Source organism: Vigna unguiculata, chromosome 11 (genome assembly GCF_004118075.2).
Source record: "Vigna unguiculata cultivar IT97K-499-35 chromosome 11, ASM411807v1, whole genome shotgun sequence".
Lineage (NCBI taxonomy): Eukaryota > Viridiplantae > Streptophyta > Magnoliopsida > Fabales > Fabaceae > Vigna > Vigna unguiculata.
In genome coordinates this window covers 3,904,688-3,930,283 of record NC_040289.1, presented here as the reverse complement: position 1 = coordinate 3,930,283, position 25,596 = coordinate 3,904,688, and the positions used below count along the sequence as shown (strand labels likewise).

Below are 25,596 nucleotides of genomic sequence, written 5' to 3'. Positions count from 1 at the left end.
TAGAATTGGAAGAAAATAAGTTCTTGTGTTTTTCATTAAGTTCTTGTTTTCCATGAGGTTGATTGTTCCTAATAAAGTTTGTGATTTTTGTTGCCATCGTGTTCAGATACTGTTGCAGTTTTGCACCTAATATTGTTGCTTGCGTTTCGCACTCACAAGTTCCTATTATTACCTTAAAATATTTTATTTAATGAGTTTATATTTTTCTAATATATTATTTATTTTTGGTATGATAGATATGTGATTAATTATATGCTTAAATATATTGATTTATTATATGATTTAAAAAGTGGAAATCCTAAACGCTTTAGACACTTGTGACTCAATGAAAATTTCTAACCACAAAGGTAACATAAGCCTTTTTCTTTTCTAATTTGCGTCTTAGCCAAGGAAATTGTTAATGCCCAACACTCTATTAGCCAAAGCAATAAATGCTTTGTAATACTCAACAATAGAATTAGTTTGGGTAAGCTTGAAAAGAGAAGCCCGAGGACACTCATATGTTGTTGGGCCAAAATCAAGGGCGAGTGCCTCTGTAAACGCATGCCAAGAACGAAAAGAATTATATATAAAATTTAGTTAAAAAAAATTATGGTATGCTCAAAATATATATATAAACATCAATCTATATTTTTATCGACAAGTTGCATATTTTATTTTTCCACACAACTACAGTAATTGGTACTATATATGAATCAAACTTTTACAATTTTTTTAATAAATTTCCATAGAATATAAATTTTAAGTATCCATGAATAATATCACATGGCTAGGACAAGACAAAGAACAATTACATTAAGAAGTTATTCCTTGTACATAATTGAAGTTCAACAAACGCAAAGGACTACCAAAATCAATTAACATTAAAAAAAAAAAAAAAACCAAAGTCTACAACAAACAAAGAATTGTCTCTCTGACAAGAAAACTTGTCAATTTTAATACTTTCCACTCCTTATTATATAAACATCGAAAACTGAAACCAAGCAAGATCAATTCAAACCATTTAGCCACAACAATTTAGTGAGTAAAACCCTAATTTTTTTTCCCTATAACACATATTTTAGAGCTATGGCTTTCAGGCAAAGAACACCAACGTTTCGTCCTAACCTTTCTATTCGACGCGTCTATGAAACTTTTCAGCCACGTTCAGAGATAAAAGATCTCCCAGAAGCTTATCTTCTACGTCTTTATCTTCCTGGTTTGCAAATCTCACTCTTCTCTTAGTTCATGCCTTTTCATTCCATTATAAATCAACAAATTCCATTTCAAGTATGAATTTGAAATAAAACCAAATGTACTAAATTCAATTTTCATTACATTTTAATATTTATTTATGTTGTTGGGCAAATAATATAAAATTTATTTTACCAAACTGGTTTTATAAAATTAAGTTATATATATTTAAATTTTATTATTTTAATATAGTGTAAGACTCATAAGAGTCTACTTTAATCAAGATTTAGGTCCATTGTATTTGTAATATAATATTTTCAAGTTCGATGTTTTTCATTTGAGAAGTGTGTTTTTACTACTTTAATATATGTACGATACATATAAAATGTAGAATTGAAAGAAAAGACAAATAAAGTAAAAGCATACATGTGTATAAGTTTTGAATCAAATGACACACAAGAGGTAACAAATCCAGCGAAAGATTCACGACATAATCTATAATAATATATAAAGAGATTATCTTTTTTTATCTACTTTTCAAAATATTAATTTTATCTTTTAAAATATAATTATTTATTAAATTTTTTAAAATTGACCCGTTACTTTTACATGTCTTTTATAAAATTGTCTATCTCTGCTTCTTCTTTTCTTTTTTTAATTTATCAACGGTTATTCTCTCATTTTTTTTCTAATATATTTTACTTTATTTTTAATAAATATAATTTTATTTTATATATTAACTTAATAACATTACAATATCATCACCTACTAATATAATATTATGTATATTTAAAAAATGCGTACACACAAGCGCAATAGCGTCTATGTGTATGCTAGTTAATTATAATGTATTTCGAAATATGAAGGACTAAATTGGTTCAAAGTTTCGAAATGGACTAATTCTAAAATTCATTGAAAAGTTAAGGGACCAAAAACATATTTAACCCATAAATTAATTTTAATTTATAGAGAAAGTTGTCATTTTATTTTATTTTTTCTTAGTTTTTTTTTTTCTAAAATTTCTTATAAAGAATTTTGTTCGAACAAACCAAACCAACTAATTCACCCCGTGGGAAAAAAAACATTTATTTTCTTTCTTTTCAAGAAAAACTGCATCATTCTCACACTCCCATACAAGTTTTTAGTCACATTCATATGATGTTCAATATTGCTCAATAAACAATTAGCTTCAACGCTTACGTAACAAAACATAAATTTAAAAGAGTTTATTTCTTAAAGAGAGTATTTAATTCAATTCATGCAATGTAATATAATTGACATTGTCCATGTTTATCATGTAGATGTGTCTTTGTTTTTTCACTTCTGAGTAACCAAATTCCTTTCATTTCAAGTTATCCAATAGCTATGTTCATGTTTACTATAAATTTAAAACATTAATTATAACAAAAAAAAAAGTTTCAACTATAATATGAATATATAGTTTACATTAATGGTTCAAAATCGTGTTCATATTAAAATCAATTTTACCAAAATCTAACTCAACACGAGAGAAACTATTAAATAGAAATCAACCATTATATATATATATATATATATATATATATATATATATATATATATATATATATATATGAATAAGTTGGTCATTAAATATGCAATGTGCTTTCAATTATTATTTTAAAAAATAAAATATTTTAGTAACTAAATACATAAAAGTTCTACAACTACAACTCATGATTTCCTATTGCAAAATTTAATAGAAACCATAAACATGTATCTTACTCCTCCACCACCGAATAACTCTTCCAAACATACTCTAATAAAAAGATAAATTGAGTTTAAATATGTTTTTCTGCTTGTTCTTTACGTAACATTTGCATGCATGTGTCGAACTAATTGTCTTCCTCACGTAAATTTTACAGGTTTTCAGAGGGACAGCGTAAAGGTAACCTATGTGGCCTCTTCACGAACGGTGAGAACTACAGGAGAAAGACAAATTCAAGGCACGAGATGGTACCGATTTGACCAATCCTATCCCATTCCTGATTACTGTGAACCAGAGGCACTTCAAGCAAAGTTTGAAACTCCAGTTCTCACCCTTACAATGCCAAAGAAACCCACTTCACAAGATGAAAAACTCCAAGATTCTACCACTACACCACAACCTACAACAAAAGTGGAAGAACCAATTCAAGGGAACAAAACTGTTCCACCATCTTCACAACCAATTAAGGATCATGGTGAGCCTCAGATGGGTGAGAAGGAGTTGGAGGCAAAATCAAGCACAACCACAATGCAAGGAGATGAAAAGATTCAAAAGGGTCAAGAGGGATTTGAACCAAGACCAACACCAACAAGGAGAGCCACAATGGAAAGAGATGAAAAGATTCAAAAGGGTCAAGAGATTGAATCAGAACCAACACCAACTGTGCCAACCAAAATGGAAACAGATGAAAAGCCTCAAAAGGGTCAAGAGGAATTTGAACCAAGAGCAGCACCAGCAATGCTAACCAAAGCCAAAACTGCTGAAACGTACCAGAAGGGTCAAGAGGATTTTGAGCCAAAACCAACACCAACAATGCTAAACAAGGTCAAAACAGCTGAAAAACTTCAAAACGGTGAAGAGGAATTTGAACCTAAAGCAGCACCAACAGTGGAACCAATCAGCAAAACAGATGCACAACCTCCAAAGGGTCAAGAGGAAGATGATATAACAAATGTTACCAGAAAGCAAACAGTTAAAGAGCAATTGAAGGAAAAGAAGACAGAGGAAACAAGAGGTGAAGATTCAGAGAAGACAAGTTATGAAGATGCAGAGGGAACAACTGATGAAGATGAAGAGAAGGAAAGGATCACAAAAAGGGGAGTTCAAGAGAAACCTTCTAAATCAAGAATGTCTGTGAAAGATAAGGAGCAGAGTGATTTTGGACAGAAAGAAACCGTGACAGAAAAATTGTTTGCCAAGGAAGAAGAAACTTCTGCTCCAAAAATTCATAAGGGAAAGGAAAAGCAATCCAACAACAGAAGTTCTCTTAAAAAGGAACTGAAGAGTGAAGAGAATTCAATGGAAAAGGTTGGTTCTGTCACCCAAGTTTTCACAAAATTTGCAGAAGGGGCATTGAATGAGGAAGAGAAAAAATTAGCAGCAAATATTGGTGCTGCAGTTCTTGTCATTGCTGCATTGGGATATTACGTATCTTATAGGTTTGCCTCTTGAGGGATAACCAAAAATATGTTTTACTCAATGAATCTTTTCTCACACTTGTACATGAATGATGAACTGTAACTAAAATAAAAGGTGAATACCTTCTCTGATACATAATTCATGTTCTATACGAACGGGAACCAAGTGATATATATAAACGTATTCGATTATATTATTGAATATGTTCTTATTAAAAGTCTAGTTTTTAGAGATATTTACTTTAATATATATTTATAATTATTATATATAAAAGTTTAATAGTTTTTTTAGATGCATTATAGGAAGTAAGTAAAATACACCACTAATAATAATGTCAAAGTTCCTGTATTTGAAGGAGAAAATTATGATTATTGACCTATAAAAATGAAAACTTTCTTTACCTCCTTGAGTGTCTCAAAGTTCATACAAATGAAGTATGATTGTCAAACCACTACAGCTGCATAACACAGACGAAAATCACATATGACGGAGTTTTTGGGATAATTCAAAGAAGAGTCTCATTAACTATATTTTTGAGAATAATAAGAATATGAACAACCAAGGAAGCATGGAATATTCTTCAACAAGATTTTGAAACATATTCAAATGTAGACATGAGTCCAATCTACACATAAGGGATTGACAGTGGCGGATCTTGATCAAGAATTTTGGAGGGGACAGAATAATATAACTTTTTTTTATCATTTGATTGGATCATTAGTATAACACTTTAAAAAATGACTCTTCTACAAAACAATTGGATAGTTAGATTGGATTATTAGTATAATGCTTTAAATACTTTAAAATTTGTGAAGAAATATAATTTAATTTGTTTTCATCTTCACGTGTAGCTTCCCTTTTACTACTTCTACAAAATAAATTCATTATTTTATTCTTCATCGATATGTTTTTTCTTAAATATATTAAAAAATAATTTATCATAATCTAATAAAATATTGAGAGACATAAGTATTAGAAGAAAAATATATTATAATCAAGTCACAATTAAAAATCGGTTATAAAAAAACACATAATGCATGATTTTTTTTCTTCTATAATCATAAAAAGTAAGTATACAAAAGGCTCATGAGATAAAAAATAATTTTAATAACTATTAAAGTTATATTTCATCATCAAGTAAGACAAGATAGAGTTACATTTTTTTTTCTTCGAGAAATGAAGGACACAGATGAGAAATGAGAACAAACATAAGGAGTGTGTGTCTAACTTCATTTTTCTTCAAAAAAACATATGATAGTGAGATATGAGTACAATTTTGTCAAAATTGTAAAAGGCAATGACAGAAGAAAATAAAAAATATTTTAATAAATGTTTGGTTTAATTACTCTTTTGGTTATTGTTTCCAAAAATGTAAGATGATCTTCCAATTCTTTTAGTTTCAATTTAATGGCAATTTGATATTTTTAGACGAAAACAGATACTAAAAGACTAATTAAACCTAAATATTTTTTTATTTTTTCTTATATTGGATTTTATGTTTTATTATTTATTAACATTAAATATTGTATTTTATAAAAGAAATAAAGAGACACAATTTAATTATCATCAATTTTTAAAATATACCATTTATAATTTTAAAATTTTTAAAATTTTTAAAAATTAAAAAAATGGATATATAATTTTGAAAAAAATCAAAAATATTGGGGGCCTAGGCCTCTCCCTGCTCCTATCATGCTTTGGGGATTGACACTACTCTTAACCCAAAACCTTGGCAATAAGTTTATGGACCTTCATCCTTATATGTTATTCAACTTTCTTAATTTTACTCAATATGAGACTTAAACTAACACTTGAATTCCCAACAAAATGGGAAAACATTAAAAGTTTTAACTCTGTTGAGATGCTTCAAATTTGTGTTTCTCAAAGTCTTACATATTTTATACTTTTCCTTTTTATTTCGTTTCCATGAAATATCTATATATAAAGTGCATCACCCAAACAACGAATTTGAACTTTATTTATCCCAGAAGTTATACCAATAGCTAGAGGGAAATTCAAAGTTAACTCATAATATTCAGCAATCAAAAAGGAATGAATTGTTTCTTCAGCAATCCATTCTCATCAAATCTTGAATATTCAGCTATATATATGACCCTACAATCAATAATTATTAAAGAAGACTACACAAAACAAACAAAAAGGAATCGATGGAATTGCAATCAAACCTAACTACGAGAATTTGGCAGCCAAAATTAGAAACAGAGGAGACACCAGAATCACACTCCCTACTTGTTCATCTTCCTGGTTTGTATACCTCATCATCATCCACAAAAAACATGTTTTTCTTTTTTTTTTCTTTTTTTTTTCTCTAAATTCCCTTTAAAATAAAAAAGAAATATTCGTCAACCATTATTTCTCATACTCTTTGCACCTCCATACATTTTTTCCTGCACCTCCATATTTGTGAAAAGATTCGTTTGCCACTATTTTCTTCCTTTCATCTCCTTCTTCCTTCTCCAGTTGGCACTGCTCTCCCTCATGCCTTCTGCCCCACCGTAGGAATTTTTGAGTATATAAGAGTGCAAAAAGAAATCATGGAGGTGCAAGAAGAAAGAGACCACTTGTGATATGTTGGTGTAACCTTAATGAACTTTTTTATAAACATTTTAAGAGAGAGAAATAAGAAAAATAGCTAAAATAACTTTTTTAAATTTATTTTATTTATAAATTAATATAGAAAACGTTTTTTTCATATAAATTAGACTTGTCTCATTTTCTTATTTCTTTTTTATCTTACAAGTATTTATGGATAAAAAAAACTGATGGATTTTACTATATTTTCCGAAAAAATCTCTATATAGAGGGAAAATTTGTTTCTGTAATAAGATATCATATATCTAACTGTTATTTTGTCTCCCTAGGTGCTTATGAATTTCTTGGGTTTGTTTAGGTTATGCAGAAGATGATATAGGTGCTGAATTCGAGTATGATTATAGAAGAGTTAGGGTTTTTGGTGGACGATCACTTGGAGATAACAGATCAATCCGCTTCAACATTGCATATGCAGTTCCTATGAATTGTGACGTGAAGAAGCTAAAGGGTGTGTTCAAAGGAGAAATTTATAGCATTATAATGCCAAAGGTAACCATATCAAGGGAAGTGCAAGGTCAAATCGAAAACTGTGATGAACCAAAATCAATAATTGAGAGTCAAATAACTTCACCAAAAAGTGATTCTGTGCCTCAAAAGCGTGAAGAAGGAGTTTCAGAAGATGGCAAGAATCAAAGAAAAGTGAGGTTTGAAAGTAGTGAAAAGAAAAGGGTTGAAGGGAAAGAAAGAAAGGAAGAAAGTGAGAATGGTTGTGCATCAGGAAAACCATATATTGAATGCAAAGAAAAAGAGGAAATGAATGGTGAAGTTGGTGATATTGGATCATCAAAAAGGGTTGGGATAAAAGGGTTCAATGAAGAAGAAGATAAGCATGTGTTATTGTATACTAGTGCAACGGTTCTGGTGTTGGCACTAGGGGTTTATGCATCTTACAAGCTTCGTTCTTTAGCTAGAACATAAAGATATTCATCTTTTACGTATGATTATGCATATAAACATATATTTAAAGCCATTTTATAATCATGTGTCTTTTCTTTTTACTAACACCTAAACTACTTGTAAATCAAGCATGACAAGTTTTATAACAGTTGAAGTGTTATTTTAACTAAAATTTAAATAAATTATATAATATATAAATGATTACAAACTTTACTTTAACGACAAAAAGATCATATACTTTTCGATAAATATGTTGTTATAAATTATGTTGTTCAAACGTCGGTTTGATTCATTATTTGTTTAAAAGAATATAACCATAGTTGGAGTTTTGAATAGATGCTTTTGGAATAATTATAAAATACGAACTACTAGGATGTAAAGTTTAATTTTTATTGGAGTCATGACAATGTGTTTTATTTATTTTGTTTTTAATTATGTTCCCTTTTTCATTCTTTTGTATGATTATCATCCTTTTTCTATTGTAGTAGCATTATGGTCACATCTAGAATATGAAAATTACCTTTGGCCAACCAATTTCTTAATATTAGCTTTGGAAGTAGAATCACCAGAATTCACAATTTCTGTTTCCTCTTTTCTTTTCCATGTGTATGCATCTTCTTTATTTCTATTCTACGAGAGAAAGAGTTCAAAAATACTAATTTTGTTCAAAGTCAAATTTACGATATAAATAAAGAAAAGAAATGAAATAAATTTCATAAAAGAAATACTGAAAATTATAAAGTCTGAAACTAACAGCAACTCAACAAATGAAGAAACGTATATTCTATCAATAAAATTAAATTAAAATTATCTAAAACATCACATCAACTTGTCCATTTTTATTATCTTTCATCGTTCAGCTAAAACAATAGTTTTTTCAAACACTTCTTAATTTAACAATTTTCAGCTAGCTTTTTGGGCTTAAATTCGCTAAACGTACCCTTCAAGACATATTTATATATCCTAGGTTCACGTTTGCATGGTAATAAAAATTATTGTCTTCATGTTCAAATTGTTAATTTATTTTTTTGTCTAATTATTCTTTTGGTCTTGTTATCCTCCCAAAAGTTAAGTTGTTCTTCTAAATTTTTTTAGTCTCAATTTAATTACGATTCTTAAAAAATTGATACAATTTTATCTTTTTCGTTAAATATTTTAAAGCAGATAAAAAAAGATTTTATCAAAATTGATATTAGGATGATATTAATTACACCAACAACAAAACAAATCATCATTATTAACAATTTTAATTTAAATGAAAATTCTTTAATCCGGTTCAAGAGATTCAAAACAAAAATTCAAATTATATCAATTTTTTAAAAATCCACATCAACTTTAAAAAAAAGTGACCAATAATTAAACCTTAATTTTTTATCATTTGGCGTACCAAACACAATATCATTTTAAAAACACCCATTTTAAAAACACCCAACTTTTGACACTTGACAATTTCTAGTATTCATTATTATAGATGAAAGATAAACACAAATGAAAGGAGAGAGAGGGATCATAAAGCAGAAGCTAAAGAAGCACAAAGAATGGAGACAAAGAGAAAGAGAGTGCACTGTGTGGTTTTGGCATATCCACACCAAGGACACATAAACCCTATGCTTCAATTCTCCAAGCGTTTGCAGCACGATGGGGTGAGAGTAACATTCGTCACAAGCCATTTCTACTGCAAGACCATTCCCAACATACCTTCTTCCATCACTCTTGAAGGCATTTCCGATGGTTTTGATGATGCTGGAATCGCAGAAGCAGATACCATCAAAACCTACTTAGACAGGTTTTGGAAATTTGGACCACAAACATTATCAGAACTTCTCGAAAGACTCACCAGTTGTGGCAACCTAATTCACTGTGTCGTGTATGATTCCTTCCTACCTTGGACTCTCGATATTGCCAAGAATCATGCCCTAACTTGTGCTGTTTTTCTCACACAACCTCTCTTTGTTAACTGTGTCTATCATCATGTTCAAAAGGGGAATTTGAAACTTCCCTTGCCAAACCACAATGCTATTATTTCCTTGCCAGGGTTGCCTCTTCTTCAACCTTTTGATTTGCCATCTTTTATATATAGCTATGGTTCGTATTCTGCATCTTTTGAGCTTGTTGTGAACCAGTTCTCCAACATTGAAAAGGCTGATTGGGTCCTCTGCAACACTTTCTATGAACTGGAGAAAGAGGTAAATTAATCAGTTTCTCACAAAATTGGTCTACACCATTTTTTTTTTAAATGCTGCATTATTTATTGGTTTAATGCTGCATTATTTTAATATAAGCATCTAGATCCACACAAGTATTATTTATTCATATATATTCATAGTTTATTGGGTCCTGTGCAATACTTTCTATGAGTTGGAGAAAGAGGAAAATTAATCAGTTCATTACAAAATGTCTACATCAGAATTTTTGTAAGATATAGGGTTTGTTGTTAGATGTATTGGTTTAATGCTGCATTATTTTAATATAAGCATCTAGATCCACATAATTACTATTATTTATTCACACACACACATATATATATATATATATATATATATATATATATATATATTCATAGTTTGAGAAGTATATTTTAATTTCGTTGAAAGTGTCAAATATAAATTTTTTTCATAAAATTATTTTTCTTAAGATAGTCTCATATCATCACGATTAAGCAATAACATGCCATTTAAATAATCATATTGAGAGAGGTATTTTGAAAATGCTATTTAAAAATGATGAAAATAATTATTATAGAAATTTAAAAGTTTTGGCAAAGAATAAAATAATCGGTTCAAAAATTGAAATATTTAAATTGTTTAAAGAGATTTAAAAATGAACCTTTTTAAAACAAATAAAAGTTGCAATGAAATCAATTTATAATGTTTGAAAGTTTCCAAATTGCTTATTTCTAATAAATACTACGGTTCACTGATTTCAGATTTTTCTTCATCCCATGAGCATATCATAAAATCTTCATAAAAAATTATACATATTTGTGAGAAATTGCATTTTTACCAGGGATATAAATTTCTTTCTTATTATTCTTGCATAAATTATACTATTTATAGTTTTTAAGTTTAAACCATTCTCACTTCCATTTTAGATTCTCTTCTCATTTATTGTCTGTCATTTTTCTGAATTGCTCTTTGTTTTCGGCATTTCTATATATAGTTTAGGAAAGAACTTATAATTATAAGGATAATTGTGCTGTGCACCTATCTTCCTATAGGAAAATTATGTTTTGATATAATTTGGAAAGAGAAGAAAAATGTAGTTAGTGTTAAAAAGCAAATTTTGTCAAACTTTGTTAAGAAAAAGTTTGTCAAAAGATCATAGTCCGAAATAAAAATAAGCTTATAGGAAGGGACTATGATCCTTTCACAAACTTTTTTTTAACAAAGTTCGACAAAGTTTGTTTTTTAATACATACCAAACATTTTTCTTCTCTTTCCAAGTCATATCAAACCTTTATTTCATCCATTAAAGTATTGTCAAGTGTACTTTGTCAAAAATTTGTTAATAAAACTTTGTCGAAACATAATTTTCTTTTTGTTTTGACTACCTACTTTTCAGAAAGAGTGTTGTTCCATGAACCACTTTCTCTCTTCCCCTTCCCCCACAAATTTGACACAAATCTCTTCATCATCAAGATTCATATTATTGTTATCCATGGCTTTCATATTCTTACAACATTCATATTTAGATTCTATGACTTCTTCTACAGTCTTTCATTTCTCGTTTCAAGTTTTCACTTTCACTTTCTCAACAGTGTTATATTAAACAAATACGTTGGAAAGATAATAAAAATAGTAGATGCAAAATTCATATCAATTTTTCTGTATAAATAATATGTAAAATAATGAGATATGCACAAAATAAAGAAGAGAAAAATTCAAGACACACAAAAACTAGATGGTATAAGTTTAATAAATTGGTGACACACCTGATAAAATTGATATTCTAACTTCATTTGTTTTTTATACTACACTTTTACACTTACAAAATCTGCGAAATATTTCGTAGGTAACAGAATGGATGATGAAGATCTGGCCAAAGTTGAAGACGATTGGGCCAACTATACCATCTATGTTTCTAGACAAAAGAGCTAAAGATGATGATGAGTATGGCTTGAGTCTCTTCAAGAGTGAAGAATGTGTGAAATGGATGGATGAGAAGCCAAAGGGGTCCATTGTTTATGTGTCTTTCGGAAGTTTTTCAACCCTGAGTGAAGAACAAATGGAGGAAGTAGCTTTTGGATTGCAAGAGAGTGGTTATCACTTCTTGTGGGTGGTTAGGGCTACTGAAATGGGAAAGATTCCAAAAGGCTTTGAGAGGGTGAATTCGGAGAAAGGTTTAGTTGTAACATGGTGCTCTCAATTGAAAGTGTTAGAACATGAAGGCGTAGGATGTTTTGTGACACATTGTGGTTGGAACTCAACATTGGAAGCTTTGAGCTTAGGAGTTCCAATGATCGGCATGCCACAGTGGACAGACCAAACCACAAATGCAAAGGTTATTGAAGATGTTTGGGAAATTGGTGTAAGAGTTTCAGTTGATGACAAAGGGGTTTTCAGAAGGGAAGGTTTGAAGCATGCTTTAAAGGAAATTATGGAGACTGAGAGAGGAATAGAGATAAAGAGAAAAGCCATTCAGTGGAAGAATTTGGCAGCAAAATCAGTTGATGAGGGTGGAAGTTCTGATATGAATATCAGAGAGTTTATGGATAGTTTGGTTCATTCATAGTGGATCAAGTTAGAATGTGATGAAACTACTCTTTCAATAATGGTTGGTGTGTATTGTTGGTTCAACCAAAACCTTTCTTCTCTATCGAGACAATAAATTAACACTCCAATCTTCATTCTAATTAGTAACGAGTCTTCTTCAAATATTTTGAAAAATAATATTTTAACTTACTTTTTTTTACTAATTTTTTATTCATTATTTTGGTCAACCTTCAATTATTACACTAAAAAAATAAAAATAAATAATTAAAGGGTGATTGGAATAATAAATTAAAAATTGATAAAAAAAAATGGTCAAAATATCATTATTTATTATTTTCGAAGATGTCAAAATTTTATTTTATAAATATACAATTTTAAATATAAGAGAGTTCATGGATAGTTTGATCTATTCAGATCAAGTTAGAATGTGATGAAAGTATTCTTTCAATAATGGTCCTGGTGTGTATCATAAGTTGAACCAATAAATTATAGTAATACTCAAATATAAATAACATAGTAAATAATTTGCAGATCTTTGATTGCCAATTAAATTTTAATTATAATTTTTTATTTAATTTTTACCTAGAAGGAAAAAAATGGCGAGACAAAACACGTTTTAAAGTAGATTTCTCATTAATTATTTTTTTAAATGAAATTTAAATATTAATAAAAATATATAAAACTAATATATGGTTTACCGGTTAAACTTCCTTTTCAATAAATTTTGTAATAAACACCCATTAAAAACATAATACATTTTATTGTGTAATTTTATACTTGAAAATACTTTTAAATAAATATAATACTCCTGATTTTGAATGAAGGAACAATAGAAGAGAAAACTTTAAAAGATCTTAAAGAATAAACTATGAAACAGAAAACAAATTGTAAAAGTTTGAAAGATTCTATAATATTTTGAAATTATTATAGAAGGTTATAAAAAAGAAAAGAGTAAATATCTAAAATAGAAAGGAAATAGAGAGACACTTGTATGGATTAACAAACTCATTATTTTGCTTTTATATTTCTATTTATAAATACTATTCAAACTCCACTACTCTATAAAGATGAGTTTCTTCCTTCTACAATTTTCACTTGAATAAAAGAAATGCAATTAACTTGTGGACTTCTTTTAGTATCTTGAATAAAAGAAATAAAATTAACCACACCTCAACAAGCACACACTGTTTACTGGACATGAACATTCTTCATCTTTTATCTCTTTAACAATGACGCTGGATTCAAAACGCACCTTCCGAAGCACCCAGCTGAATCAATTGATCAAAGCAAGAGTGAGAGTTTTTAATGTATACAATACCTCCAATTAATGGTTCACAGAAATTTTACTTTTACATCTACTATTATGTTCACATAACACATCCTTCAAGTAAATAGTAATCTTAAATAACACATTAACAATAAAAAGTGCACTTAACTGGGACTAGAATAGCAAGTATTGCAAAAAATAATAGTAACCCCGTTGAAACTATATTTCAATTTATTAGTTATCTAGAACTAGACTATGACAGTTGCAGAATCATTATCTAACAATTAATCTCTTAGATTATATAAGTATATTCCTCCTTTTATCAAAATTAAAAATATAAACGTTTATCTTTATCTTCTCTATAGTTTAATAGTAGACTTTAAGTTACTTTTCAGTACAGCTATTGGTTTTCTAACAAAGCAGTCAATTCTCAATAATTATAACAATTTTTAGCATGAAACAAACCCCCGTTGATATAGGATCACAACAACATAACATTAGTATAGCATTTACTAAAATTAATGAACTAGTTCCTGGACTAAAGTGCAATAGTTACAGGAGTGGATAATTTCAAATATCTAGATGATGGAGAAGATACATAAAAGTTCAAGATATCTTCTCCGCTTTCCTCTTTTCTTGTATGGAAAATTTTGACTATTTGATTCTAGAAATGTAAGTTGCACCGTTCAATCCAGCAAAAAAACATTTTACAAAAACCCAATGTCATTTTCCTTGTATTCAAGAACGATAGAGGCAAGAGCAAGTCTATATGCTGTAGATCTCAAATTCCTGACGAGTACATATATTTCCCTCCTCTTTTTCATAGGCGTCTCCTTCCACTGTTCCTCTCTTAAATGAGATAGTAAAACAGCCTCGCAAAAGCCCTCAGCTACAAGACTCTTACTGCAATGACATTGCACTCGGTAAGATCCTCTACAATGAGACATTTAAATGTTCTTGTGGACATTTTGCACAGACTACTAAATGATTAAAGTTAAAAAGTGGATAAGATTTTACAACCTTCCTTGAACAGAACCTGTTGTGACAAAGCCAATAGGCCACCGGTGAGACTTGCTAGCAATTGAATCATCTGGTATCTGCATTTCCCATCTACCAGAGGAATGTTCTTTGAAGTATAATCGCATAGCAGACTGAGACATTTGAAGTCCCTCTTCACTTCTCTCTGAACTGCAACAATATACACGACACATATACTTATATTTAAAATATTTATATTAGTCTGCACTGAAGTTTTAGTTTTAATATCTTTTCCAAGCAACAGGAGAAGAATGAATCATTTCATCTTTATCTTGTACTTCAAGAAATCGGCAAAACCACAGAATTATACAATGATAGCAACATTTGTAAGATTCCACATGAATTGCATGAACCAAAAAATTGAATTTAAGAAAATCAATGTTGCTTTGTTAGTTGCTATTCTTTGCCGAATTCCACCCTATAATTAATTGACAAGAAAAATAACTCCTTTGAAATAACACTTGCACATCATATTCTATTACCCTGACATTGATAAAGCATAGGTGTTGACTAAATTAACAGCAAAAGTTTACTAGAATAATGGATCATATCCAACGAAATGAAAATATTATTCTCAATAATAAAATGGGAATTCATATTTCGATATTAATTACCTTGAAGTCCATAAAAATATATCAGAAGGATTTGGTGCACAAATAACTGCACCCTCTTCGAAACATCCTTCCTTGAATGGACGAAGATGAACTCTTAGAAAACATGGCTTATGGTCATATATGTCAGAGCTTTTATACCTTGGATCAAGCTTTAGTTCTCCATTAATAAACTTGGAGATTCTAGCCTCTCCATCTGCTGCATAAGGAAACAATAACAACTGACCGACTTTGGTTTCATGGAGGAATGTGGTCAGCATAGAACCTGTCCTAACTACAGTTCCATCAAACGAACTACTCCAAGAGTCAGAGTTTGAGATTTTAAAGCTACCAGGGTAAGGGTTTGGTAATGAATTAGAGTTGGTCAAATCTTCCCTAGTTGAAAGATCAGGAGTCTTCATTGAACTAATCATTTTGTCAAAAGTAACGCGAACAATACCCCATGGAGGTTGGATGGGAACTCTCAAATGCCTTATGGATGGAGGACGAAGTTCTTCTTTTTCATTAAATGCAGTTTCTTTATCTTCCATTAAGCAAGAGTATGCCTTACAATCTGGAAAATCTGAAGGGAAAATTGGTAGCCCCATCTAGATAAAGAGAAAAAGGTATATTAGTTACAGCAAAAAGGCAGAAAATTTGCATTTTTATGCAGTAGGGGATGCAATGTAAATACTCACTTCACATGTAATCCAGTGCTTCTCTTGCAAACCTATTGCATGTGCCCCATTGGAGATAAGTGGAATCCAGAAAACTTTGACCCAACTTAAGGGAAGTATAACGGACCATCTAGAAGCAAACAAATTACACAAGCATTCATTGTATAGTACGTAAAGGAAGGTTTTGACACAAATATTCAATGCATTGCAAGGAATCATATTCAATCTCAGCAGGGCATTAAAACTTAAATGTTGATATGTTTGTCTTATTATTGTTCTTGTAGCATATATCTTACGCAGGTGATCACAAATACCTATTGTTTGTTTTCAACAATAATGCAATAGTCTAAATATATGTTCATAAACAACACCAGTAAATTCAAGAAATTAAAAGGAAAATAGATTAAAGAAGTTACCCAATGCTCAATTCCTTCACATCATTTTTTAAAAGAAGAATAGGGCAAGATCTCGAGCACTGCACCTTAGTTGAAGAGATGGCATCTCCAGAATCTGTATCACCAAGGCAGAAATTAACCATTCGTTCATGATGTTTCTCCTTGGAAATGACACTGTCTTCCACTGGGGGCCTCAACCTTCTGGTGGTAGCATACCATAGATCATCAACATTAGTCTGGCAATCTTCAAGTTTTGACCATGATAATGAAGATAAATCTTTATTCTCTTCCAAAATTCCTCCCCGTTCAGCAAGCTCTTTGCCCTGTGTTTCCGATGCATCACTTGAAGTCTTAGTTGAAATGTGCTCCACTGGAACAACATTCCTCTTCCATGGAAGTTCTCGAGGATCCTTAACATTAAGAGGCAACATAGCACAAGAAGAAAAACTATCTCCATTTTTCAGTGTGGTTGAATTTTTATTCTCTGAAATACTAAAGCCAAGAAGAAAAATAAGCCATTTTCGATCACTAATGTTAAAAAAAAGGAAAATGTTTTGCCCAAATTAAACAACAAACCCTCCAACAGGATGCAGTATCTTTTGAAGAAGTTGAAATGCCCCTAATCCAATTAATTCTAATTTTGCAAGTTGACCCTCAAGGGAAAAGCAATTAATTAATATGCCCGTCTTCTCCATCTAAATAAAAAAGGAAATTGCAAGTGAGTTTATATATAGTTACAATTTTAAATTTTTCAACTTTATGAGGAAAATTAAAATCTTGACCAAGTAACACCAACCAAATTAAAACCAAATAGAATTTTCATCTGAAACATAACATCATTTTTCCAATTTCTACATTTAAACAGATTTCTAGGACAATTAATAATATTGTGACTTCAGACAAAAAACCTTTTCATATGAAGCTACATAATTAAAGAAATATTGACAAGTTATCAAGCTGAAATGTGAATGCAAATTATGTCCAATGACCCAACCATGCCTATTCACTGGGGTAATGAAATGTAGCAGTGACATGAAATGTCCAATTGAGATTATTTGTAACACACTGATAGACCAATTCGTGATGGCCAACAGAAAAAAGTAAAGGAAATCTAGGCAAAGTAATTAGTGTAGTTATAGAATTCGTTAGAATTGATTAACAGCAGTTACTTACCGAACTAGGTAGGTAGCTAGTTTAAATAGTAGAAGGGAAGTAGGATCCCTCATTCAATGTTAGCAATTCAGAAAAGAACATTAGCTTTTGTTTGGAAGGAAATACTCTTGTTTGTACTTTCATTATTGAAACAACTATATGATGTTTTCCAATCCTTTCTACAAAAAATAAAAAATAAAAAACAACAGGAAGAACCATGTAAGAAGCAGAGAAAGAAAGTGAACCTCTTTCCGACAGGCAATTTTTAGATTATCAAATCCTTCTTCAAAGGCAGAAGCATGTATCCACACCCAAAGATGTCTAAATGAAGAACCATGCTTCATTTTGTCTAATTTTTCACATAATTCAACCCTATGTTTGTTTGAATCATTACTAATACCATTTTGTCCAAAAGAAGCATAATGATTTTGTTCATCTAGCTGTGTACTTATATTTTGTTGGGAAGTTGGTTGCCACATATAGGTCACAGGAGCAATTGGTGGACAAATGAGGTCTCCAACTTGATGCAGCTGTAAAGAAACAAAATTTAGTTTAGTTAAATTAAACCAAACTGGCAGTTACGGGAGTCAGAATTAGGATACCTACCATTGCACTTCCATAGGTTACACCGGAGATTGAAGAGTTTTCAAGATTTTCAGGATGTGTTGTTGTTGGAGAGGGTTCTAGTACCGATCTTAATACCGACGTCAATGAATCCTGTATATAATAGTCAAAATTAAATAAAACAAAAAACTAAACCATCACTATCTGGGGCTGAGAGAGACCACAACAATTGTTTGGGGCAAGCATTTCAATATGTTTCAATGAGAGAACAAGGCATTAGAAAGTCTCAGACTCAGATGCTTAAAAATGAAAAAGAAGAAATTTCCAACAAAAATACTAAAACTACAACTAAAATAAACTACCTCTGGACCCTCCAATTGGATAGCAGTGTAATAGCTTGCATCGTGTACAAGCACCCCTTCTTTGAGCCTTTTCAAGACTGCCCTCGAACCTTTCCCACTGCATAAGCACATACAAAATCCTTGTCAGTGTTTCTAAGGAAATGATAAAACACCTCTTGTTGCATCAGGTTTCCATACTAAATTCAAGCAAATCCCAACAAAATCAAAGTCTCGAACAACCCTACACTATGAAATTAATTAGCTTCAAGTTCTCCCGTTGACTCTTTCATATGTTTCCTTTTAACCCAAAAAGCCTACCTTCCTTGAAGACACAAAGGAAGATGGTAACCCCAAAGCTTGGTCATAGTAAACCGCTTTGCATGCCAAACATGAGTTCTCAGCCTCTTGGTTCCATCCCCGGAAGTGCAAAACCCATTCTCTGGGTTATTCTTTAGTTCATATCTTCGACGAACACGCCGAGAAAGCTTTTTCAGTTGATCCTCCTCCAAACCTGATTCAGCAAGGGCTTTGCCCACTGTTCCCACTTTCTGCCTCTTTCTTCTACACCTTTTTCTTGCAATTTGGTTGTCAAATGCAGATGTTCTTCTTCTCTTGTTCCTTTGAGACCTATAATCATTGTTTACTCTGTTTTCTATGATAGATTGTAGACTCTGGAGCTCAAGGGCACGGGATTCAGCATATTTCTGCACGTTAATGGTCCGAGGAGTTGGTAGTACAGGTAATGAAATTTGAGGCCTTTTGGTTCCTTCAGCAACCATGGTTACGAACTAAGCAAATAAAAGAAAACGTTAGTTTACAAATTTTTAATGTATAGACACAAAATTATGTTGTGGAGCCTAAATAAAGAAACCTTTAGTAAAATTAAAGGTTCCAATCAGAATTGAAGTAAAACCGGTACAGTCCAACAGAAACTAGACAAGGCCTGTAGAAATAGTACACAAAATATACTTAAGCAACTCTCCTATCGTCTTGGTTTAATAATTAATATTGTCATCTGTCCTTGGGAAACAGAACAGGCAAACCAAAAGCAGCAAATTTGATAGTATCTTTTCTTTTATGTGTATACATCATAGAAATTTTTCAATCCCCAATTCACAGATTTCCCACATTGTCTAACTAACCATGTCACTTATCACCAACAATAACAACAATAAAAGGAATAAATGCATACCTTCCAGGTAAGTAGAACCTGATGATGCTTGTAGAGCTATAGAACTCAGTTTAACCATTTTATTCAACCAAACTTCTAAATTAAAAATTACCGCCACATGTTTACTTCTAATGCTATCAAAAGAAAGTTCTAAGACTTCTAAAACTACAAATTATAAACCTTCGCTACTTTTTTAAATTGGAAACTGTAAATTGATACAACTTTTATCAATTAAAGCGACTGGATCAGCTTACAACTTGCAAGTTATCAACCACCAGCTCAAGTAAGCTAAGAATAACATAAAAAAAAAAACTCCTACCAAGGAAATGAAGTGACATTATGTATCAGGAAAAAAAACTTCATAGATTAATTAATTTATGGAATTAATATTTACCCCATATTTAAGCCCACATTAGTTTTTAGAGAGATTTATTTCATCTTTTTCTTCGAATTTATTTTCCTAAAAGTGTTTCAAGTTTATCCAAATATGACAAGCAAATTTGTGGAGAAGTGAGTGGGGATAGGTGAGAGAAAATTTACTCTAAAACGTGAGTTGTGAACTATTTGCTGCAGAAGGAAAGCTTCGGATTGGAAGAGTTATTCTGTGTGCGTCGTTATGGTTTCACAGATAAGACAACAAGGCAGCAGAACGAAGCCGCAGAGGTGGCGGAGCGAAGAGGCGGAGGTGGCGGGGCAAATGGACGGCGGCGAGGGATTGGGCAAGAATACAAACACTGAAAATAAGAGTCATAGTGAAGATGTTATTTTTTAGTGCATTTTTATCCTAATTTTAATAAACATAAATTAGAAATTAAACCATAATTTAAAATATATATATATATATATATATATATATATATATATATATTTGATTAATTTATATATCACATAGACCTTTAAGTTCTTCATAAATTAATGTTAATTTTAAATGTTTTATACTTTGTAACTATTATTTCAGTCATTCGATAGTTCATATATAATTAGTTGAATGTTAAAATAGAAAACATTAATTAATATAATTAATGTAAAAAATGTTTCAAATTAAAATGATTAGATCTTTTAATATATAATTTAGATACATTATGTAGAACTTTATTTTCTAACTTGCGGCTTTTACTAACCCATGCTGAAATCTCAGAATCACCTTCAGGCTGTTTCTTTGTTCTTGATTCTTTCATCCTATCTAAAAAAAAAATATTATCACAACATAAAAGTCTCATACTTTCAAGTTTTAAGCCTACAAATGTAATATTAAGAACACAATCATCAAAATATGACAATAAGTTGACAGCAGAAATGATAGCATAAAAAAACCTAAATTTCCTTGTTTAAGTTATGTTCGGATGGAGGTAAGGAAAAGCAGGGAAATACGTACTAAAATCTTTGTATAGAAGATCTTTAAGGGGGCAAATTGAGAGATATGTGTTCCTCTTCCTTTCACCCAAGGGAAAGGATTACTTTTACTTAAGAGACATTTGCTTAAAAAATTAATGAAAATAATGTCCATATTTTTTTAAAATAAATCAAATGTTCTGAAACAAATGCTAAACAATACAATGGTGGGACTTCATTATTTAATTTAATTTTAACTACAACTCCTAAACAATAGAAGCAAGCAAGTGCTTTCTATGCTTATTGACAAGTTGCTTAATAGGTTGGAATATCACTTTATAGTTTTCAGAAACTCTAACGTGCTACCAAATCCTAACACACACAGTGACACAGAGCCCCAATTTGAATTGAAATTAAGCATGCTGGGTGGTTATTGAGAGGGGGTTTCACTGGGGAGATACAATACCAATGAGATCTGAGCCCAACCATATAAGGCATTGACACCACTCTCAACCCAAAACCTTAAGGCAATGGATTTATGAGTCTTTATTCTTATATAGTGCTCTACTTTCTCATTTCTGGTCAATGTGAGACTTAGACTCACACTTCGATTCCTAACAAATTAACTAGTTCATGTAACAATAAAACACATAAATTTAAAATTTGAAAAAAAATTTAAGTAAAGTTGAATGTGAAACATAATTTTAAATAAGCTTAGCTATGTTAAAAATATATAATAAAAATATCAATTTGAATAAAAATATCAAATTTAATAAAAATATTTGTATAACATTTATATAAAATTAATTTTTGTTTCAATTTGGAAAGAGACAAAATTACTAATTTTTACCAAAATTGGGACTAAATTGAGACAAATTAAAATAAAAGGACCAAATTGAGACTAAGGAAATTACACCTGACATAATACTGACACGTGTCACTGTCACGTCACTCCATTAGTGTCACGTGGCACGATGACAACTTGACACGTGGTAATTTTTTGATTTTTAAAAAATAAAATAAAATTAAAATTAAAATAATAAAAAAAAATCAAAAAATCGAGAAACTGACACGTGGCACTCCCTCTAACAGCGTCAACTTTGACTTAACAGAAAGGGTAAACGTGAGACGTTTTAACAAAAAAAAGGACCAATTTGAGACTTTTAAAAATTTAGGTACCATTTTGAGATTTTGACTCTAAAATGGGGACCAAAGGCATAATTAAACTTTTTCTTTTAACAATAGTTTCAACAAAAGACAACTTTAAAATGATTTTTTTTCTATAATTTTAATTAATTTAACTAATTAATTACATTTTTTTTATTATGTAATAATTAATCTTAAAAAAATTATATTTTTTAATTTTATTTAAAGGTTAATTTTCTTTTAATTCTAAGTTTTTTACTTTAGTTTTTTTTTTACTAATTTTTTATTTTTTAATGGTTATTTTCTTTAAATTTATATATTTTTCAATTTTATCTCTCTTAATATATATTTTAAAAATAAAATAAAATATTAATATATACATATATATTTTATTAATTTTATTTTTAAATTAGTTGTTCAATCAAACAAATATAAAGAAATTTTAGAGCATTATTATCGAATAAGAAAGACTAAAATTACAAAATTAAAAAAATACTTTGTCAATTATGTTACATTTAGTATTATTGTTGATTAAAATAGTTTGTAACTAAAATTAATTTAAGGCATCACCATATTAAAACTAATTGGACAAATTATCTCTGGATTGCATCTTTTCTTTTATATAGAAAAATCACTAAATGCCAGTTAGTTAACTTAGACACACTAAAACATTTGAAATTACAGAAATATACCTTCAATATCAATAATCGAATGAATCGAATTATAAACTCTAACTAAGTCCTTAGTGGGCAACCTATCAGTAAACTTCATCAACAACTCCACCACCTCCTTATCCGTCACCGACAACTCATCAGGCTTCATGTCCTTATATCGCCACGGGTTATCAGTCCAACTAAAAGGAAACTTAATATTCCCATCAGCATTGAAGAAATATGGCCTCCCACCCTCCTTCACCACCACTTTGAAAAACCCATCTTTGAAATGTTTGAACGACTGGGTAAATGCATCCAACTTGCTTATACTCGGCATGCTCACCAAAGATAACCATGTTGTCGTGGCCTTGTGTCGTAGAAATACAAAAACGCATGTGGAGAAGGTTGCAGGTATAACGGCCGACAAAGAACGCGAAACACTTGCAAGTATGCCCAGCTGTTCGAATGCAGTTGGGTAGGCACAAAATTTAATAGACGGAGTACACCCATGGTGAAGTCGTCCAACGGTAGCCTCACATGCAATTGTGAAAAATGACACATATACATGTAGAAAAACTTATCAACCACCCCTTCCTGACCATGGTAGACACGTTCAACAACACTCACCCGCTTCAGGGACACTATATCACGGCTTACATCCCTACCTATGACAGGAGTACAGTTCCGCCATGAGTTAAGCAGCCTTGACCATCTGAATAACGAAGATTGATTTCGAACATCAGCAGCAACCCATTCATAACCGGCCTTCGCCGGCCAACTACTCTCCGCTATCTCCTATGGAGGGTCTTCCCCCACTTCAGTTATCGTCTCCATAGGGACTCTGCCCGTCTTAACCACGGGGCTACCACTCCCCTCCTCAGAATGTCTACCTATATCTTCTCTAGACCACCCACTCCCACTACTCGATGTAGACAACGACACACTATTGCTAATACTAGACATATCTTTTTATGTAAGAAAGATGCCGGCAGGAACAAAGAACTAATCGGACAACTCTAACGCACGCAAATTACTGATCTCAGAATTCTCACAAATGAGCCATCAGAAACACACTCTCCATAGCACCCTCATTTATAAACGACGACCTGAAACGCTACAACTCCTTCCCGCCAAAAGTCACAATGCATGTGAAACGTCACAACGCACATGAAAAGTCACGAACATCAAAATGACGGCGCAAAACTCCCTTATTAGACCTCTGACATCTGCCACCCCTTCACCTCCCACAAACCTATTCAGAATTCAAGCCTTAACACTGTTCATCACACTTAAAGGCTGGGGGACTGGTGTACTGCACCTAGTCGACCCAACAAAACACACCAACACTTATCATCCTTTGCCGCTATAGATACACCGACACAGACTGGGGGACTGGTGTACTACACCTAGGCGGCCTAAACCTAACTACAACCATAAGATCCGCCTACATAGCCCCTTAAGGATGCTAACTATAATAATGTATGTCGAACAATCAATAATAAGCAGCCTAAGCCGCCAACTTAAGCAAATTGAACGAGAACTTGATAAGCCTAAAACACTACCAACCAGGACCCTGGGCCCTCAATAACCAAATTATGGGACCTGGGTTTGGCCCAGGCCCAACTACGGCCCAATCAAAAGCCCAGTCCATGACATGGCCATACATAATTAATAATCTATAAATACGCATGGACCCCACAAATTAAAGGTACGCATTCATTAATCCTTTAATCACGAGATTTGACTTTCTCATAATTCTTCGTTAACTTGAGCGTCAGAGTCTTCTCCGCAGGTAACCCCTCTTGGGTCCAAACCGGTCCAAGCCGAGACACCAACATATAGCATATGCCAGCCGAAAGAAAGCCTACTCAAGAAATTGCGATTGAGGTAAGGTGACGTTTGTGTCTGACATATCTTATTTGTTCTCCGCAGGAACATTTTTAAATTACTCGAAACTGAAAATTCAAAATCAAAAGTTGAATTTAAAATTTTTAAATTTATAGAAGTGTAGGATAAAATTATAGAGGTACAGGAAAAATCACAGGGCACATTATATATACTCTAGTTTATCTGGTGACGTTTTTTTTAATTTGTTAAAGATAGTTCTGTACTAATTTCACACTTTATTTTTTCTTTTTTACTTTTTATAAGCGATTTTGGTCTTTCTATTTTTTTTCTCTGATTTTAGTCTAAGATTTAAAAAGATTATGTTCAATTCTTCATATGCTTATCTTCTTTTCTTTAAATTTGTATTAATTAAATTATCTTTTATATTCTAAATTTTATAAAATAGAAATTTTATATTCTAAATTTTAATCAAAATATACAAATATTGATATTGAATGTTTTTGAATTATATAATCTATAATATTTTTAAATTTCTCGCAACTGAAAATTCTAAATCAAAAGTTGAATTTAAATTTTTAAATTTATAGAAGTGGGCATAAAATTATAGAGGTACAGGACAAATTACAGGGCAGATTATCTAGTTTCTGTAGTGACGTTATTTTTAATTTGTTAAAGGTAGTTTTGGTCTAAGTTCATAATTTTATTTTACTTTCCTTTTTATATGTGATTATGTTATTTCTATTGCAGTTTTTGATTTTAGTTTAAGATTTTAAAAAAAATTATCATTTTGAATTAGTTTTGGGACTTTTTAGGCTAGTGTTATAAATGTTATATATATAACACAAGTATATCGAATATGAGGTATTTAATATATTTTTAATC

General features: G+C 31.0%; 4 protein-coding genes across 5 annotated transcripts in view; 3 read left to right on the top strand and 1 right to left on the bottom strand.

The window, feature by feature from the left end:
• The first annotated feature begins 998 nt into the window (after window positions 1–998).
• LOC114168942 (inactive protein RESTRICTED TEV MOVEMENT 2-like) lies at window positions 999–4,451 on the top strand. Its single transcript, XM_028053928.1, has 2 exons — window positions 999–1,198; window positions 3,057–4,451. The coding sequence occupies exons 1-2, from the start codon at window positions 1,069–1,071 to the stop codon at window positions 4,349–4,351; spliced, it is 1,425 nt and encodes a 474-aa protein (XP_027909729.1). The 5' UTR covers window positions 999–1,068; the 3' UTR covers window positions 4,352–4,451.
• Window positions 4,452–6,468: 2,017 nt separating this feature from the next.
• On the top strand, window positions 6,469–7,941 carry LOC114170637. The gene is made up of 2 exons (XM_028056161.1): window positions 6,469–6,583; window positions 7,230–7,941. Exons 1-2 carry the CDS (start codon window positions 6,487–6,489, stop codon window positions 7,847–7,849), a joined length of 717 nt encoding a protein of 238 aa, XP_027911962.1. The 5' UTR covers window positions 6,469–6,486; the 3' UTR covers window positions 7,850–7,941.
• A 1,339-nt stretch (window positions 7,942–9,280) lies between these two features.
• Window positions 9,281–12,682, top strand: LOC114168975 (flavonol 7-O-beta-glucosyltransferase UGT74F1-like). Its single transcript, XM_028053979.1, has 2 exons — window positions 9,281–10,014; window positions 11,840–12,682. Exons 1-2 carry the CDS (start codon window positions 9,367–9,369, stop codon window positions 12,557–12,559), a joined length of 1,368 nt encoding a protein of 455 aa, XP_027909780.1. The 5' UTR covers window positions 9,281–9,366; the 3' UTR covers window positions 12,560–12,682.
• Window positions 12,683–14,283: 1,601 nt separating this feature from the next.
• Window positions 14,284–25,596, bottom strand: part of LOC114168948 — a 34,163-nt gene continuing 22,850 nt past the window's right edge. Inside the window, exons 2-12 of one of the 2 annotated variants that reach the window (XM_028053935.1) lie at window positions 20,276–20,469; window positions 18,883–19,352; window positions 18,586–18,682; window positions 18,266–18,376; window positions 17,905–18,189; window positions 17,084–17,202; window positions 16,529–16,999; window positions 16,134–16,242; window positions 15,460–16,043; window positions 14,828–14,995; window positions 14,284–14,710 (exon numbers count right to left, since the gene is read on the bottom strand). In XM_028053935.1, coding sequence (XP_027909736.1) covers window positions 14,515–14,710; window positions 14,828–14,995; window positions 15,460–16,043; window positions 16,134–16,242; window positions 16,529–16,999; window positions 17,084–17,202; window positions 17,905–18,189; window positions 18,266–18,376; window positions 18,586–18,682; window positions 18,883–19,343 — 2,601 coding nt within the window. In that variant the 5' untranslated portion in view covers window positions 19,344–19,352; window positions 20,276–20,469 and the 3' untranslated portion in view covers window positions 14,284–14,514. The remainder of the gene's footprint in view (window positions 14,711–14,827; window positions 14,996–15,459; window positions 16,044–16,133; window positions 16,243–16,528; window positions 17,000–17,083; window positions 17,203–17,904; window positions 18,190–18,265; window positions 18,377–18,585; window positions 18,683–18,882; window positions 19,353–20,275; window positions 20,470–25,596) is intronic. The other variant, XM_028053936.1, reaches the window with a different exon arrangement.

What these genes read in the sequence shown, in the direction of transcription:
- LOC114168942 (XM_028053928.1), top strand. Translation starts at nt 1,069, where the DNA reads ATGGCTTTCAGGCAAAGAACACCAACGTTTCGTCCTAACCTTTCTATT. An exon ending in TCTACGTCTTTATCTTCCTG is followed by an intron (nt 1,199 to 3,056) that starts GTTTGCAAATCT and finishes TAAATTTTACAG; the next exon opens with GTTTTCAGAGGGACAGCGTA.
- LOC114170637 (XM_028056161.1), top strand. Translation starts at nt 6,487, where the DNA reads ATGGAATTGCAATCAAACCTAACTACGAGAATTTGGCAGCCAAAATTA. An exon ending in CCTACTTGTTCATCTTCCTG is followed by an intron (nt 6,584 to 7,229) that starts GTTTGTATACCT and finishes GGGTTTGTTTAG; the next exon opens with GTTATGCAGAAGATGATATA.
- LOC114168975 (XM_028053979.1), top strand. Translation starts at nt 9,367, where the DNA reads ATGGAGACAAAGAGAAAGAGAGTGCACTGTGTGGTTTTGGCATATCCA. An exon ending in TCTATGAACTGGAGAAAGAG is followed by an intron (nt 10,015 to 11,839) that starts GTAAATTAATCA and finishes AATATTTCGTAG; the next exon opens with GTAACAGAATGGATGATGAA.